The 13,169-nt window shown below is 53.7% G+C and overlaps 4 protein-coding genes across 4 annotated transcripts; 1 reads left to right on the forward strand and 3 right to left on the reverse strand.

The window, feature by feature from the left end:
- Positions 1-4,674: 4,674 nt before the first annotated feature.
- On the reverse strand, positions 4,675-7,719 carry BDZ99DRAFT_391267 (uncharacterized protein; the record flags this gene model as incomplete). Its single annotated transcript, XM_033715720.1, has 2 exons — positions 4,675-7,337; positions 7,386-7,719. The coding sequence occupies 2 exons, from the start codon at positions 7,717-7,719 to the stop codon at positions 4,675-4,677; spliced, it is 2,997 nt and encodes a 998-aa protein (XP_033574690.1).
- A 279-nt stretch (positions 7,720-7,998) lies between these two features.
- Positions 7,999-8,955, forward strand: BDZ99DRAFT_478275 (uncharacterized protein; the record flags this gene model as incomplete). Its single annotated transcript, XM_033722165.1, has 1 exon — positions 7,999-8,955. One exon carries the CDS (start codon positions 7,999-8,001, stop codon positions 8,953-8,955), a length of 957 nt encoding a protein of 318 aa, XP_033574691.1.
- A 1,116-nt stretch (positions 8,956-10,071) lies between these two features.
- Positions 10,072-11,317, reverse strand: BDZ99DRAFT_464641 (ubiquinone biosynthesis protein COQ9). Its single transcript, XM_033720370.1, has 2 exons — positions 10,876-11,317; positions 10,072-10,746 (listed from the first exon to the last, which is right to left on the reverse strand). Exons 1-2 carry the CDS (start codon positions 11,293-11,295, stop codon positions 10,414-10,416), a joined length of 753 nt encoding a protein of 250 aa, XP_033574692.1. The 5' UTR covers positions 11,296-11,317; the 3' UTR covers positions 10,072-10,413.
- A 271-nt stretch (positions 11,318-11,588) lies between these two features.
- Positions 11,589-12,699, reverse strand: BDZ99DRAFT_464642 (uncharacterized protein). Its single transcript, XM_033720371.1, has one exon. The coding sequence runs from the start codon at positions 12,626-12,628 to the stop codon at positions 11,852-11,854; it is 777 nt and encodes a 258-aa protein (XP_033574693.1). The 5' UTR covers positions 12,629-12,699; the 3' UTR covers positions 11,589-11,851.
- Between the last annotated feature and the right edge of the window lie 470 nt (positions 12,700-13,169).

Consider the following 13,169-nt stretch of genomic DNA (forward strand, 5'->3'; position numbering starts at 1 on the left):
GTTGCCTGATTCTTGTTCCATTTCGTGTTGAGGGCCGGCGTAGGGGGGCCCCTTCGTTTCTTCCTGTGGGCCTCCCATTCGTCCCTCCACCTTTCCTCGTACGCTTCCTGTATTGCTCCTCGTCTTAAAAGCTTGTACAAGTTGTCTGACTGCCCTTCGTACCTCGGGGCTAGTGCTGTGGCCTTAACCGCGAGCCTCTTCAGTACGTCACGCCGGCTCGGCTCGTATTTAGGCGTTTTCCTAGGCTTATAGTGTCTCCTAATAGTGTCTCTGATAGTGCGGCACGTGGTCTCAATATGCTCTCTAGCCTGGCCCGCGCGCGTGCGGTCCGCGTACGCCACCGCGAGTTCCTCTAGCTTAAGCCTTAGGGGGGGGCAAGAGGTCTTGTGTTCAAGCGTCTTGATGTCTGTTGTCTTGTACGCCCCTGCGATAGCACGGAGGCAGTGGTTCTGGGCCGTTTCAAGTTGTTTAATCTTTGCTTTGCTAATTTATTCCTTTATGCCTGGCGTTGGAAACCAGGTGGTGCACCCATACGTAAGGACCGGCCTAATAACTGCTGAGTATATATGCCGTGCTTTTTGGAAGCTTGCGCCCCATGTTGATGCCGTTAGCCGTGTAAGGGCTCCTATCTGTGTTATAGCCTTTTCCTTTGTAATGCGTATATGCGGGCCCCATTTAAGTTTAGAGTCCACCTGGACTCCAAGCACGCGGAGCTCTGTAATTGGGCCCTCTGTAAAGCCCCGAATATTTACTATAGCCTTTACATTTACCGCATTTGAACGGCGCCTTGTAAAGTGTATAAGGTGATACTTATCCGGGGCAAACACTACGCCGTGCTTCTTCGCCCACTCCATGCACCGTACATGCGCACTTTTGATTGCCCTGCAGTTTTCTTCCGTGCTTCTGCTGAATGTGAGGATGTTGGTGTTGTCTACAAACCCGTAGGCTGTTGTATTGCCTTCTTATAGTGCCGGCAGGAGCGTGCTTGCAAAGAATAAGAAGAGGATCGGCGAGAGTGAGGATCCTTGTGGTATGCCTGTGTTAACCGGGATAGTCTTGGCGATGTATCTTCCAATAGAGAGTCTTATAGTTCGGTCCTGTAGGAACAATTCTGTGAATTGGACCATCCATTCCGGTACACGTTGGACCCGTAGGTTGTGTATTATTCTCTCGTAAGATACTCTATCAAAGGCCCCCAAGATGTCCAGGCTAAGGAGGGAGGCAACAAGGTGAGAGTTGCCCTTCCATACAGTTTGTATTTGTTCCGTGAGGAGTTCCAGTGCTGTCTGCGTAGATCGTTCGGGCCTTGCGCCCATTTGGCTCGGTGGGAGCATGCCTTTCTCCTCTGCTATCTTAGATAGTTTTCGTGCTACAATGCGTTCGAGCAGCTTGCCTACTGTTTCCAGCAGCGCAATTGGCCTGTACGACTTCGCTGTGTTGTAGGACGCTTTCTAAGGCTTGCGTAGCACTACGGTGATTGATTCTTTGTACGGCCGTGGGTGGTGCCCCATACGCACGCACCTGGTGAAGAACCTGGCCAGCGTTGGTGCTAGCTGCGTTTCGCATTTCTTAAGGATCCTGTTAGTTATCTTTGTAATGCCCGGGGCCTTGTCCGGGGCTATTCCCATCAGCGCGGAGAGGACGTCTTCCACCGTAACGTCTTGTGAGGACTCGTACGGCTCTGGGTATTGGTATCCTTCAATGTCGGAGAGGTCTGCCTCCACGGGGGGTGGGAAGAACTGTTCCGCAAGTATTTGGGCCTTGGTCTCGTTGTCTGTGTAGAGCGTTGTGTTGTTGGGCCGTGAAAGAGGGGGGAATTGAGGCGGTGGCCGTGGTTCCTTTCCAACAGTTCTGCCCTATTTGGCTAGCTTCCATACGCCTTTCGGATCCGACGTGATCTTGTCTACTGTGCGGCGCCATGCTTTTGTGCTCTCTTTGCGTATAGCCCTCTTCTTTCTGTTGCACTGTACTCTGTACAAAATCCAGTCCTCTACTGTTCTTAACAAGCGCCAGGTCCTATAGGCCCGCCTCGTCTCCCGCACTTCCTCGGTGCACTCTGTTGACCACGCAGGTGATGCTTGTTTCGACGGCTTTGCGAGTGGTATGGTTTCGTCTATTATAGCTTATATACACTCATGTAGGCGGTGTGCAAACATATTAAGATCTTCCTCCGTCTCCTGCGGGTCGTTCCGAGTTTCTAGCTCGTCTAGCCGTATTGCTAGGTTCTCTCGTACTTCTTTCCATGCTACATCCTTCCACAGCCTACGCTGCGGGGGTTCGGCTGCCTTTGGTGGTGAGACATCGAACTCCGTGTATATAGGCCGGTGATCAGAGTCGCAGTTCCATTCCTCTCGGACCGTGGAGGAAATTATTTGTTCTGTTAGCCACCCTGTTGTGAACGTAAGGTCAATTGTAGACCACGATGTTCCTCTTGCCCATGTCTCTAGCCCTTCCTCCGTGGCTAGGTCCATGCCTGCTTCGCGCGTGATGCGGAGGAGCTCCTCTGCTTACTCCTCGATTTGCACAACTCGAACTCCTCCCTATAGCGGATGGTGTAGGTTCATGTCTCCGACAAGGATATGTTCCGCTTCGGTATTGTTCAGCAGTAGGGGTAGTTCCTGTATAATACTGTTGGGGTTCGGGTTGTAGATGTTGTGAATATGGATCCTCTCTCCCCCTGCGCAAAGGGAGAGGGTGTTAAGATCTGGTGAGTGGTGCACAACCGTCCACTCGTTAATGTCTAGTTGTTTATTGACGTATGTGCAGGCTCTTGTGTGTTCCTCTCCTGCGTGCAGTAGATGGTATAACTTTGTTATATGCGTTGTATGCACTGTGTGCCCCTGCCCCTGCCCGCGTGGGTTCCTCCACGGTTCTTGTATGGCTAGTACCATAGGTTGCGGGCTGGCGTTCTCCGCCTTTTCAAGGAACTCCTTCTGAGTTGTTGAGTTCTTGTGGACGTTATACTGTATAATAGTGAGGTTGTTCGGTCGTTCTAATATTGGCTCATCTCGGTGTCCTCTTATTGTTTCTTGGCTTGCCCGTTGTCTACCTGGGTCCTTTGCTCAGCGTGGATCTGTTGGTTGGCTAGGTTGTTTTGTGATAATGGTATTTGAACCTCTCCGCTTAATGTTAGCCAATCGCCTCCGCCGTACATGGTTTGTGTAGCTAGCTGTGATGATGCTTCCGGCAGCGTAGCTAATCGGTTGGGTCGCGTAAATTGGGCGGGCTGCGTTCCACTTCCGATTCCAAATGCCTCGTTGATGGCGGGCTGGTCCTTGTCCGCTGTGAGCACCTTCTTCGGCCGCCCAGGTCCGGGTCTCTTCGAGGGTGCAGGTACAGTGGAAGCCGTGGATGTCATAGAGTCCATAGAGGAGGGCTCCTCTGCTTGTGTCTCGAACTCCCCTGTATGTCGCACCCTCTTCTTTGGAGCTATCTTCCTTGCGTGCTGTTGTTTGTCGTGTGACTGCGCTTGGAACATATATGGTTCGTTGCGCTCTGCGGGGTATTGGCGTGGTGTTGTCCATTTCTTGTTAAGGGCCCTTTGCTGGGCCCCCTTTCGAACAGTGCATTCGGCACTGTATGACGGGTGGTTTCTGTTGCAGTTTGCGCATTTCTTGATGGTCTTGTCCGGGCACACTCTCGTGTTGTGCTCGCCTGCGCACACTGCGCATTTGACGTTCTTTTTGCAGTACCTCGCGACGTGCCCGTAGCCCTGGCAGTTGAAGCACTGCGTGGCTGCAAATCCTGCCTCGTACCTTGAGGCGTCGAGTACATAGCCTCCCCAAGCGATGCCGTTGTTGATGGCGTTGTTCGCCATTGCTTCTGTTCGTACGCCTACGATGGCCGAGCTTGCACGCCGTGCTGGGTTTGCCCGCGCCGCGGCAATAGCTGCCTTGTTCTTCCATGTGATCTTGTCGATTGTGAGTCCTGGGTTATGGGTTGCGTTGTTTTCCATTACATCCTTCCGTAGGCTCGGGTCTCTCCTACTACTTACTTAAAATGGTTCATCCCGTCTCGATTTCTAAGAAAGATTAGCCCTTGCGGCCGCCGAGATGAATTCAAAAGAAGCGACCTTTCATTAGCGCGCCTTCGCAGGGCGCCGTATTCTTTGATAACTACAAAACGAGATACCGCAAAGGCAGAGCTATCACCGTTTATGCAGCTGTGTGGCACGCTTTGACAATGATCTCGACCTAATTAAAGTGGCTGAATGGAAAAGAACAGATTTCAGGTGATGCAGACGCCTTACCTAATCCGCAGGCCTAAAGCTCGATCTCGAGAGCAACAAGACTTTTGAGTGAAGAGATCTGCACGCAGATCCATCTACCACGGAGATGCGTCCGTGCCGTTGTCCATCACGATGTGGGGATGAGCTTGGTGCGAGTATTTTGGATGCATAATCTCAAATGAAAAATCTGTTGATTGAGTACTTTGAATTGCCCATTTTCCCTTTCCTTCGTTCCTAATGCTATGCTCCTTGCTCCTCAAATAGTAGTACAAATCCAGTATCCTCGTAGCAAACAACTATGATAAGGGTATATCGTGACACAAAACTCCAGACAAATCGCTGAGGGACCACCCCCTATGCCGGCCAATCCTAAAACCGTTGGAGGAAAAAAGGTAACACAGTAAATGCTGAGAGATGTGGAAAAAAGAGCTGCGAGCAATAGAAAATCAGTCAAACTTCGCCGCCTTCCCCGGATTCAGCATCGCAAAATTATCGCTCGTCCGCGCGCGCTTCAAGTTTTTAGAAAGCAGGTGGTCTCCACTACCCCCAGCAGCAGCCTGCGCAGCGTTCTCAGCGGCATCAGCCGCAGCCCGGGATTCAGGACTGTTGTAACCGCTCCCGCCAGCGCCAGTCGCAGCAGAGCTGCCCGCGGGGATGTCTTCGGCGAGGCGCTCGGCCATGTTGGAGTCGTACTCGCGCTCACTCGCGTGGATGGCAGTAGGATCGATGGCGCGAGCCGTGGCGAGGAGGTCTACGCTGTCAGATTCATCGTCGTCCTCGGGATCCCACGATTGTTCGCTGCCGTCATGTAGGGGCGAGATGTTCAGGAGCTGAGGCACGGTGTACCTGCGTGGTTCGACGCTCATATGGCTCGACATGCCCGAAGCGGCGGAGGACACGTCTGATTCGGCGTCCGAGTCGGCGTCGCCGGAAGAAGAGTCGAAGGGGAGCATTGACGGGGGAGGGAGAGCAGAGTTGGGTAGCTCTTGGTGGGATGCGGATATAATTTCTGAGGCTATGATGGATTGCGCGGCATTTCTAGGGTCCTTTGAAGACGACGTGGCATCTCGCTTCAAAACCTCGAGGATCTTGTGTGGGTATGGCTTCGACTTCGATACGGACCGACGAACTGTTACTAGGTCGTGTGGGTGGTTTACGCGCTTCTTGCTAAGCTGAACGTCAATGGCAAAATTGTCAACCGATTGGACTCCTCCCAACCCAGACGCTTCAAAGTTGATACGGTTTGGGCTTGCCATTGCATCGTCGTCGGCTTCGGATCTTTCAGACTCAAACTTGATTCCACTCTCGCCAGATGTTGAGTGGTCGATGTCCATCTGCTCCTCAAGCTGCGATGGATCGGCCAACGGACCCTTACTGTCGTGAAGCTCCGCATCACGTTCTGCGCTCCATTTTTTGGTAGTATGAGTACCGAGAGGGCGTGACGTGATGCTCTCGTAGGACGTTGGATTGGTACGAGTAGCCCCACGCCAGTCGCCGCTCAGATCGGTGCAAAATCTAGCATTGTTGTAGAAAATGATCGGTCCCGTGTCACGTCGCTTGCGCGAAGGGCTGGCTCCGGAGAAATTGAGGCCAGATGAGTTCCCAGTTGCGTTAGCCGGCATTGCAGAGTATTCCGAAGAGTCAACATCGTAATTGTACTCATCATCGCCTTCTGAGCTCGGTTGATGGAAAAATAATGGCGTGTAAGCCAGCTTGTTCTTCTCCCGTTCTTTCTCCTGCCTAGCAAGCTTTCGAGCGTGGTGTGCAGGATCCATGCTTGCTCCGCTGTGTGTGCGGCCGGTTTTGGCTTGCTTTCTTTCTCGTCTTTGCATCTCGTCACTATCATCTGGCGAAGCGCTTGATAGTTGCTCCGATGAGCTATCACTGCTGTTGCGAGTGACATCGTGTCCACCTCTCCATCGTATCTTACGACCATCGTGAGACAGTTCAAATTTGTTACTATAATCAGCAACAGCATTCTTGACAAAATCCGAGGTGACACTGATTGTGTGAAGTTGAGCCATGTTTATTAGAAGGTTAAGGTATATCCAGCCGTGGCCATCTTGTGGAGCGTCGCCGGAAACCATATCTGGTGGCGTGAAACCCAAGTGACGGATATAATCCATGTTTTCCGAAGGGACCTGAGCTCGATAGGGGTCTAGATCCAAAGGCCTTGTAGGCCGTTGGTCTGGCGATCCGGAACTCGACGAGTTTGGTTCTGCTAATTCCTTGGACGACGAAGGCTGCCTAGCTACGTCCGGTGATGTGTCCTCTGATGCTCTCATATCATCGTCTTGAGGCATTATGCGAGCTTCTCGAATCCCTTCCTTTCCTGAAAGTTGACCACTAAGCTCTCGTGCTGCTCGGTCCGCTCTCGCGGCTGACTGGGCAACTTCTTGCTGTTGCACGGGATGCGGATGATCTCCCGGCGCAGAAAGCTTGCCAGCAAATATTTGTTCTAGCCGTCGGACTACGAGCTTCTTTTTCGCCTTCTCTGTCAGATGGAGGGGCTTTCCAATAAGACCAGCGGGTATGTCATGAAGGTATGATTGGACGTTATGGTGCTGTTGGTTGAGCGGTGATTTCACAGGCTTCTTAAAGTTAGCGAGAGTATTGCTAGAGGGTACCGATACCGAGTTTTGACCAGACGCGGACATGGAAGCATATCCGGATTCTGCAAAACGGGTAGAGGTGAGAGAGGAGGTCGCATTCTTCAAGGCTGTTGGAGGGAACACGGACGGGACTGAATTGTTCGATGGGCTGTCGCTAAGTCCCATGGCGAACTGTCGCAGAGTCTCCTCCAGCTCCTTCTTTTTATCATCTGGGAGGCCATGGAACCGGACTTCGAAGAGCTTGTCGTTCTGTAGATGAGCGTCGTACAGTTTCTCATATTTTCTCAGCTTTTGCCTCAGCTTTTTGTTCACAATTGTGAGATCGTCGATGACGCTGCGGTAATCGTCACTGCCACTGCTTTCTGCTGGGAGCTGCGCACCACTAGGGCGGTACGGCATGGATGCGGAGTGCATGTTGAGGGCGTTTGCTTGCTGCTCCAGCATCTCGGGAGGGGTCTCGGACGACGAGGAGTTGTGTAGAAAAAATGGCGGCTCATCTTCGACATGTCAGCGGGCGTGTCTAAGTTGAACAGATCAACACTCACTGTCGGCAACAGACAAATCGTGCGTCACATTGTTGTTCGATCTCTCAAACCACTTCCCAGCATCACTGCTCTCCCCCGAGCTTGGCTTGTGGTTGTACAGGGCTGGCGATATGCTGGATGGTGGGTTCGCTCGATCGCTTCGGGGCACTGTCGGAGACGGAGGGGAGGGTTGACCGGCGGGGACACGACTGAGTTGCACGTTGGACCATTCTAGCGGGGGTGTATGTCGCAGCGATACAGACTTGTGAGCGGGTGGTCGTCGGGGATGGGGGCTGGCGGGCTGGCTCGAGCCGGGCCCAATTGGCACAGCGTCGGCTGGATTGCGCGAGTCCATGCTGTGGTTGTGGTGGTGGTGGTGGGTCGGTACTATGAGCCGGTCGCCATGAAGCCTGGTGTGGTTTCGTCTGATCTAGGACCAGGAACGAGGTGGATGAATAATTCACGGTAGAGGCAGCGGGAACGACGTCGGAAGGGGTACAAGATGGAAGCAATAGAAGACTGGATATATGTTCAGGAGGGTATATAGCTTCTAGCCAGCTTTCCAAATGGTCAAGGGTGCACTGTTAGTGGTCACAGCGGAGAAAGGGTGGCAAGAGTTTGCAGCGCGACGAAGATGAGCGGCGGTGGTGAGGGCGGAGACGGAGAGCATACCGGTCGTAGGGGGTTATTTGAGCCCGTGGGCAGGGTTGACAGGCATGCTGAAGCCCTGGCGGGATCTGGGGCCTGGCGGTCGATGGGGGGAGCATTTTGGTGGATTTGGCTCTCCAGCCGCGATCTGGAGAACGGGCTTCGAGGTCGTGAGGATCGGCTGTGCGAGGGTCAGCGCACCTGCGTCAAGTCGATTGTGGCGCCAGCTCGGTCGAGACCCAGCGCCGTTGCCAGGCCAGGTTGCTCATCGACGATGCGGCCGTCAGCGCGTCGATGCCCGCGATCTCCTCCACCGCGATGCGTGGCCACACTGTGGTTTGTACGGCTTCAACGTCCCATCGGCGCCATCTTTCATCAGTCAAGCACGGCACTCTGTCTCCGGACTTCAGCCCTGCAGCATCAACGCTCGGCTGCAACCGCACAAGCGCCCCTAAAGCAGCGCGATCGGCCCTGCGAGCCGACTGGCGCACCCTTTGCGGCCCGCGAGGCTGGTGCAGCGCGTCCAATCAGCACGGCGGGGCCAGCTGCTTCACGACGTATGAGGTCATCGCCCCAGAAAGGACTCCGGCCAAGGCTTCATCTGCTCGTTGTGCGCGTTGTGCCCGTGGTGCCCGTGCCGTCGAAGGCCGCCGTGGGCCCTGATACTCGCGTCAGGGAAGCCGGGAGATGCGCGTCCCTGCACAGATCGAGAAACACGAGGCCATCGGCACACACCGCCATCCGTGAGGGGCCTGCGCGTGCCCGCTGTGCAGAGAAACTTCGCGAAAGACGCCGCCATGACTTGCGCATACCGCCCCAGCCTGCCTCTTTGGTGCTCAACGATGCGGCTGCACACGCTCTGCCATTGGTGAGGGTGCTGAGGGGTCTCCTAGCGGCGCACAGCATCGTTCGATTGCGGATGAATTCGCTTTACTGGCCCTGACTCTGCCGGAGATGCTCCTGGCCGTTGGCAGAGTTTCACGTCTAGTGCTCGTTCGGAGTCTTTCCGAGGTCCTTCGTCCCAATCCACACAAGGACACAACTTCTTCATCTGACATACAGGAGGCATCTCCGAGCAGCCGTGCACAGCACATACCAGACGCCCATCAGGGCACCAGATCAACACCTTCGACCGGCATCAGGGTGCAGCATCCCAGGGCCTCGCGCCATTTTCCTTTATAGCGTCTTCACATCATCAATCGCCTTCTTCATCCTCTTACCACCTGATACAATCATCTCTCCGTCTCTCCAGGAACCTTCTCCGAATTTCATGTCCCCGTGCCACTTGGCGCCTTGCTTTCATCGCCGATCCAACTTCATCTTATCCTACTGTGGTACAACCACACAACAGCTTCACTGGTGTGCTGGTAGCCAGGAGTTGACTCCGGCTATCATTGTGGTATCATTGTGGTGTCACTTCACGGCGGCAAGGACAGCTCTGTCGACAACCAAGTGCAGCGTGCAGCTACACATAGGATCATTCTCACGTTCAACGTGGCCACATGGGGGTACATGGTGATATCCATCCCGAAATAGACTGGCGGGTGGTGTCTGCTTTCACATCGCCGATTCAACCTATCCACACACCTCATCGCCGATTCCATCTCAAATTCTAACACCGCCACGAGGGCACACGCCACCAAGCTTGGTGGACGAAGCGTAGCGGGTTGGCATGACTCCACAGTGTTTTGGAAAGACCATCGGATTTGATGAACACCATCGAGAGGCATGCTCGCTGCATCGGGGCAGAAAGGGGTCGATCGAGAAAACGACACCACTGAAATATATACTTACGAAATAGAATACGTACGGTATTCAATAGCCTTGAGCTCTTCCTCTCAGGGAAGCCCAGTGGCAGGCTGACTAAAGCTGCGAAGGGCTTCCACCGTCCTCACAACCACTTTGCGTGGCTACTACCAACAATAGGACAATCGAATAGTGATGACAGGAATGGCAGAGTGACACGCAGCTCCAAGTCGCGCCACGAATAGTGACTCGCCTCACCACATTGTCCATGTTGCAAGAACTTTGAATCTAGGTGGAAGGTATCATACAGTTCTAGGACAGAGATGACCTTGAGGGTAATAGACAGGACGAATGTCAAGATTATGATTGCGAAGAATCCTTCGCTGCATGAGTGAAAGAAACCCCTTTTAAGTAGAAGCAGACATATCTGTAAAAGAAGCACCTAGACCTACCACAGTCCTAGAGCGATGCTACTCACAGTGAGAACGCGAACATATGTTCGGCTTGAGACATAACTTCAACACAGCTTCCAAACGCCTTCTCGATGCTAAAGCTTGCCTATCCCATTAGATCACCATTTTTCCCTACAGTATAATCTTACAGCCACTCTTACACATTTGCCCCCTCCCACATCGCAGACGACGTCTCTTCCCACTCATATCCTCACCCCCTTACTCCTCAACACATTCACCACACTGTGCCCCGTGTAGCCCACCCACTCGCCCACCCCGCCCAAGAAACCCCCAACTCTCATCACATCCTCTAACCGCGCATCCAGAAACCGCTCGGTATCCTTGAACCCCGCCGACTGGTCCTGCGTCATAAACACCTCGGTCGCCGAGTAGACCGTCGCCAGGCTCGCGCGCTTCGTGTACCAGCTCGAATCCACCGCCGTGTCGCCAGCCAAGAACCACATCTCGTCGGCCAGCCGCGCGAGCTCGGCGAGGGAGGCCGGGACGAGGGTGGGTTGGACCATTAGGGCTAGTGCCTACGCAACCCCAAGCACATTCGAATTAGCTGACCGTCCGTCCAATTGATGAAGGTTGCTATTACTACTACTGAAAAAGGAAAGTTTCAAAAGTGAAAGTACTTCGTAGAAGAGGGAATTGGGACGTACCTCCCCCCACCGCCCCACAACCCCGACCTCCTCATTCGCCCGCAGCCTTGCCAGCGCCAGCGTCCTGACTTTCTTGCCCACTCCTATCCTCTCCCCAGCAGGGAACTGCACGGCGTCTTTCAGCGCCAGCCGCTGCGTCACGAGGTGGTAATTCACCAGATCGAACGCCCCCCGCGGGAATAGGTTCGTCGACGCATCGAGATAGCCCGCGTCGCGCGCGCCGAGCCGTAGGGCGGTGGATGTGAAGCCGTTCGCGGGGACGTGGGAGAGGGCGGCGGAGAGGATGGCGGATTCGGCTGGGGTGAAGGGTGCTGGGGGCGGGGAGTCGTGGGCGCGGTAGTGGCGGGCGGTGATGGGTTTGGAGAGCGGGCGGAGGGATGAGCGGATTAGGGTCCGGGTTAGGCGGGTTGGGGTAGCCATGGTTGGTGGTGATGGATAGGGTTGAGGGGAGAGGGCTCGGTGGTCTTGCGGAGTTGAAGATGCAGGCGGAGATATGGCGCTAGGCCTATTTGGGACGATGGCGGTATCGTTGAGTAGGAGGGATGTTTGTTGGGGGAAGGTCGAAACGGACTTTTGTGTATAGTTGAAAAAGCTTCGTACTTCTATAATAGTCTGTATAAGAGCCTTGATTGATCTCGATATATATAATTGAGCAATTGATTAGTGATATTGGAGATTAGTGAAATTAGAAGCCATGCTACAAACATATGAGTATAGGGTTATGTATCGGTTAAGAAATTGTCTTAACAGCCCCTCCATACCACCTATATCAGTGCTATTGAAGTTCAGTAAAAGATGGAGATGTGTTCCTAAGTGGCCCTTTACTCATATACTCAATTCCAACATCAAGCCGCAAAGTTCGCACAATCCTCCATGAGCAACCCTCCTTGGGAACCCACTGCACCCGACCCCTCAACACCATAGCTCTATGCTCTAATAGAAGAGCCGTATTGCCCCCTACACCCTCTCCGACCATCTACATCCTCGACAACGTTCTCCGATCCTTCTCAACCACCTTGTGCGCATTCTTGGACGCTTTGTCCGGCTTCTTGTCCACCTTGCTCACTTTGACCTGGTGCGCAGGCTTCTCCAGACCTTTCAAAGCCCCACCCAGGGCGCCTTGGCGTACTGTGTTGACTGTGAGACCCAGACCACCGGTGTATGCGCAGTTGAGCGATCGACTTGAGCCCTTATCAGAGGTCTTCTCGGCGTTTACGACTGGCTGATCGGTGAGAGTGCTATGGTCGTTGAAGACAGTAACTCCGGTCGCAGAAGCCGTCTTGACACGAGCATTCGCCACTCCACTCACCGTATCACTAGCACAATCGAATACGTTCGCGCCCGCAATGGGTGGAAAGCACGTCTCAACCGCCGGGTCAACGAGCACCGTCAGGCCTCGATTCAATTTCCTCGCCGTCTCGACACCCTTCCCCATTTCCATCTCCTTTCCCTTCTGCTTCGCCGCCTCCTCCCTCAGCGCTTTCAGCCAGTCCGGACAGCTGTCAACATTGACTCCGATCACCTCAGCCCAGACCCTGCACTCCTCGTCACGCCTACAGTCCTCGCACAGGGCAATGGGAGTGTCACCGGCGAGAATGACGTCGTGAGTACCTAGTTCCGCTCTTGTGGGGAGAGGAGCCGTGTACGGGAAGCGCGAGCAGTGCGTTAGGAGGGGTGCGAGGGCGGCCGGACAGAGGGTTATGGTGTCGGCGGTGTGGTGGCAGGCATAAGTCGTGCGGTGGTTGCGACACATGGCGTTCGTTGGCCGGTATCGGTGTTAGAGGTGGTACAGAGTCGTATATCGTGGTATATATAAGTAGATATATAGCAAGTAGATATATATCAGGTATTTGGGTGTAGATGTGTTAGCTGGGTATATATATCGCTGTATTTCGAGGCTTGAGGGTTTGAGTGAGTCTTCATAGCTCTGGCGGAGGAATCCCGCAGGACCCAGCCACCATGACCAGCTGCACTACGTATGTACGGGTATTTGCGGACTGAATAGCTCGTGGATGCATTTTTGTACATTGACGGAGCATCAGACCCGTCATCTGATCGCGGGAGTGGGTGCTCGGCTAAAGGAGGCGTAAGTTGACGCGGAGGGGGGGTTGACGTGGGTTTACGACGGTTTACGAGCAGGTGATGCTGCGATAGGGGGATGAAATGCATGAAAGAAATGTCAACAAGTCGAACTAGAAAATGTTGATCATCTTATTTCTTTCGAACGTAGAAACTTTAGGGACAGTAGTAATGTTCGTACTATCAAGTTCGAGGTCACTTGAGTTTGAAGTGAT

Source organism: Mytilinidion resinicola, assembly GCF_010093595.1.
Source record: "Mytilinidion resinicola strain CBS 304.34 unplaced genomic scaffold BDZ99scaffold_13, whole genome shotgun sequence".
Classification (NCBI taxonomy): Eukaryota; Fungi; Ascomycota; class Dothideomycetes; order Mytilinidiales; family Mytilinidiaceae; genus Mytilinidion; species Mytilinidion resinicola.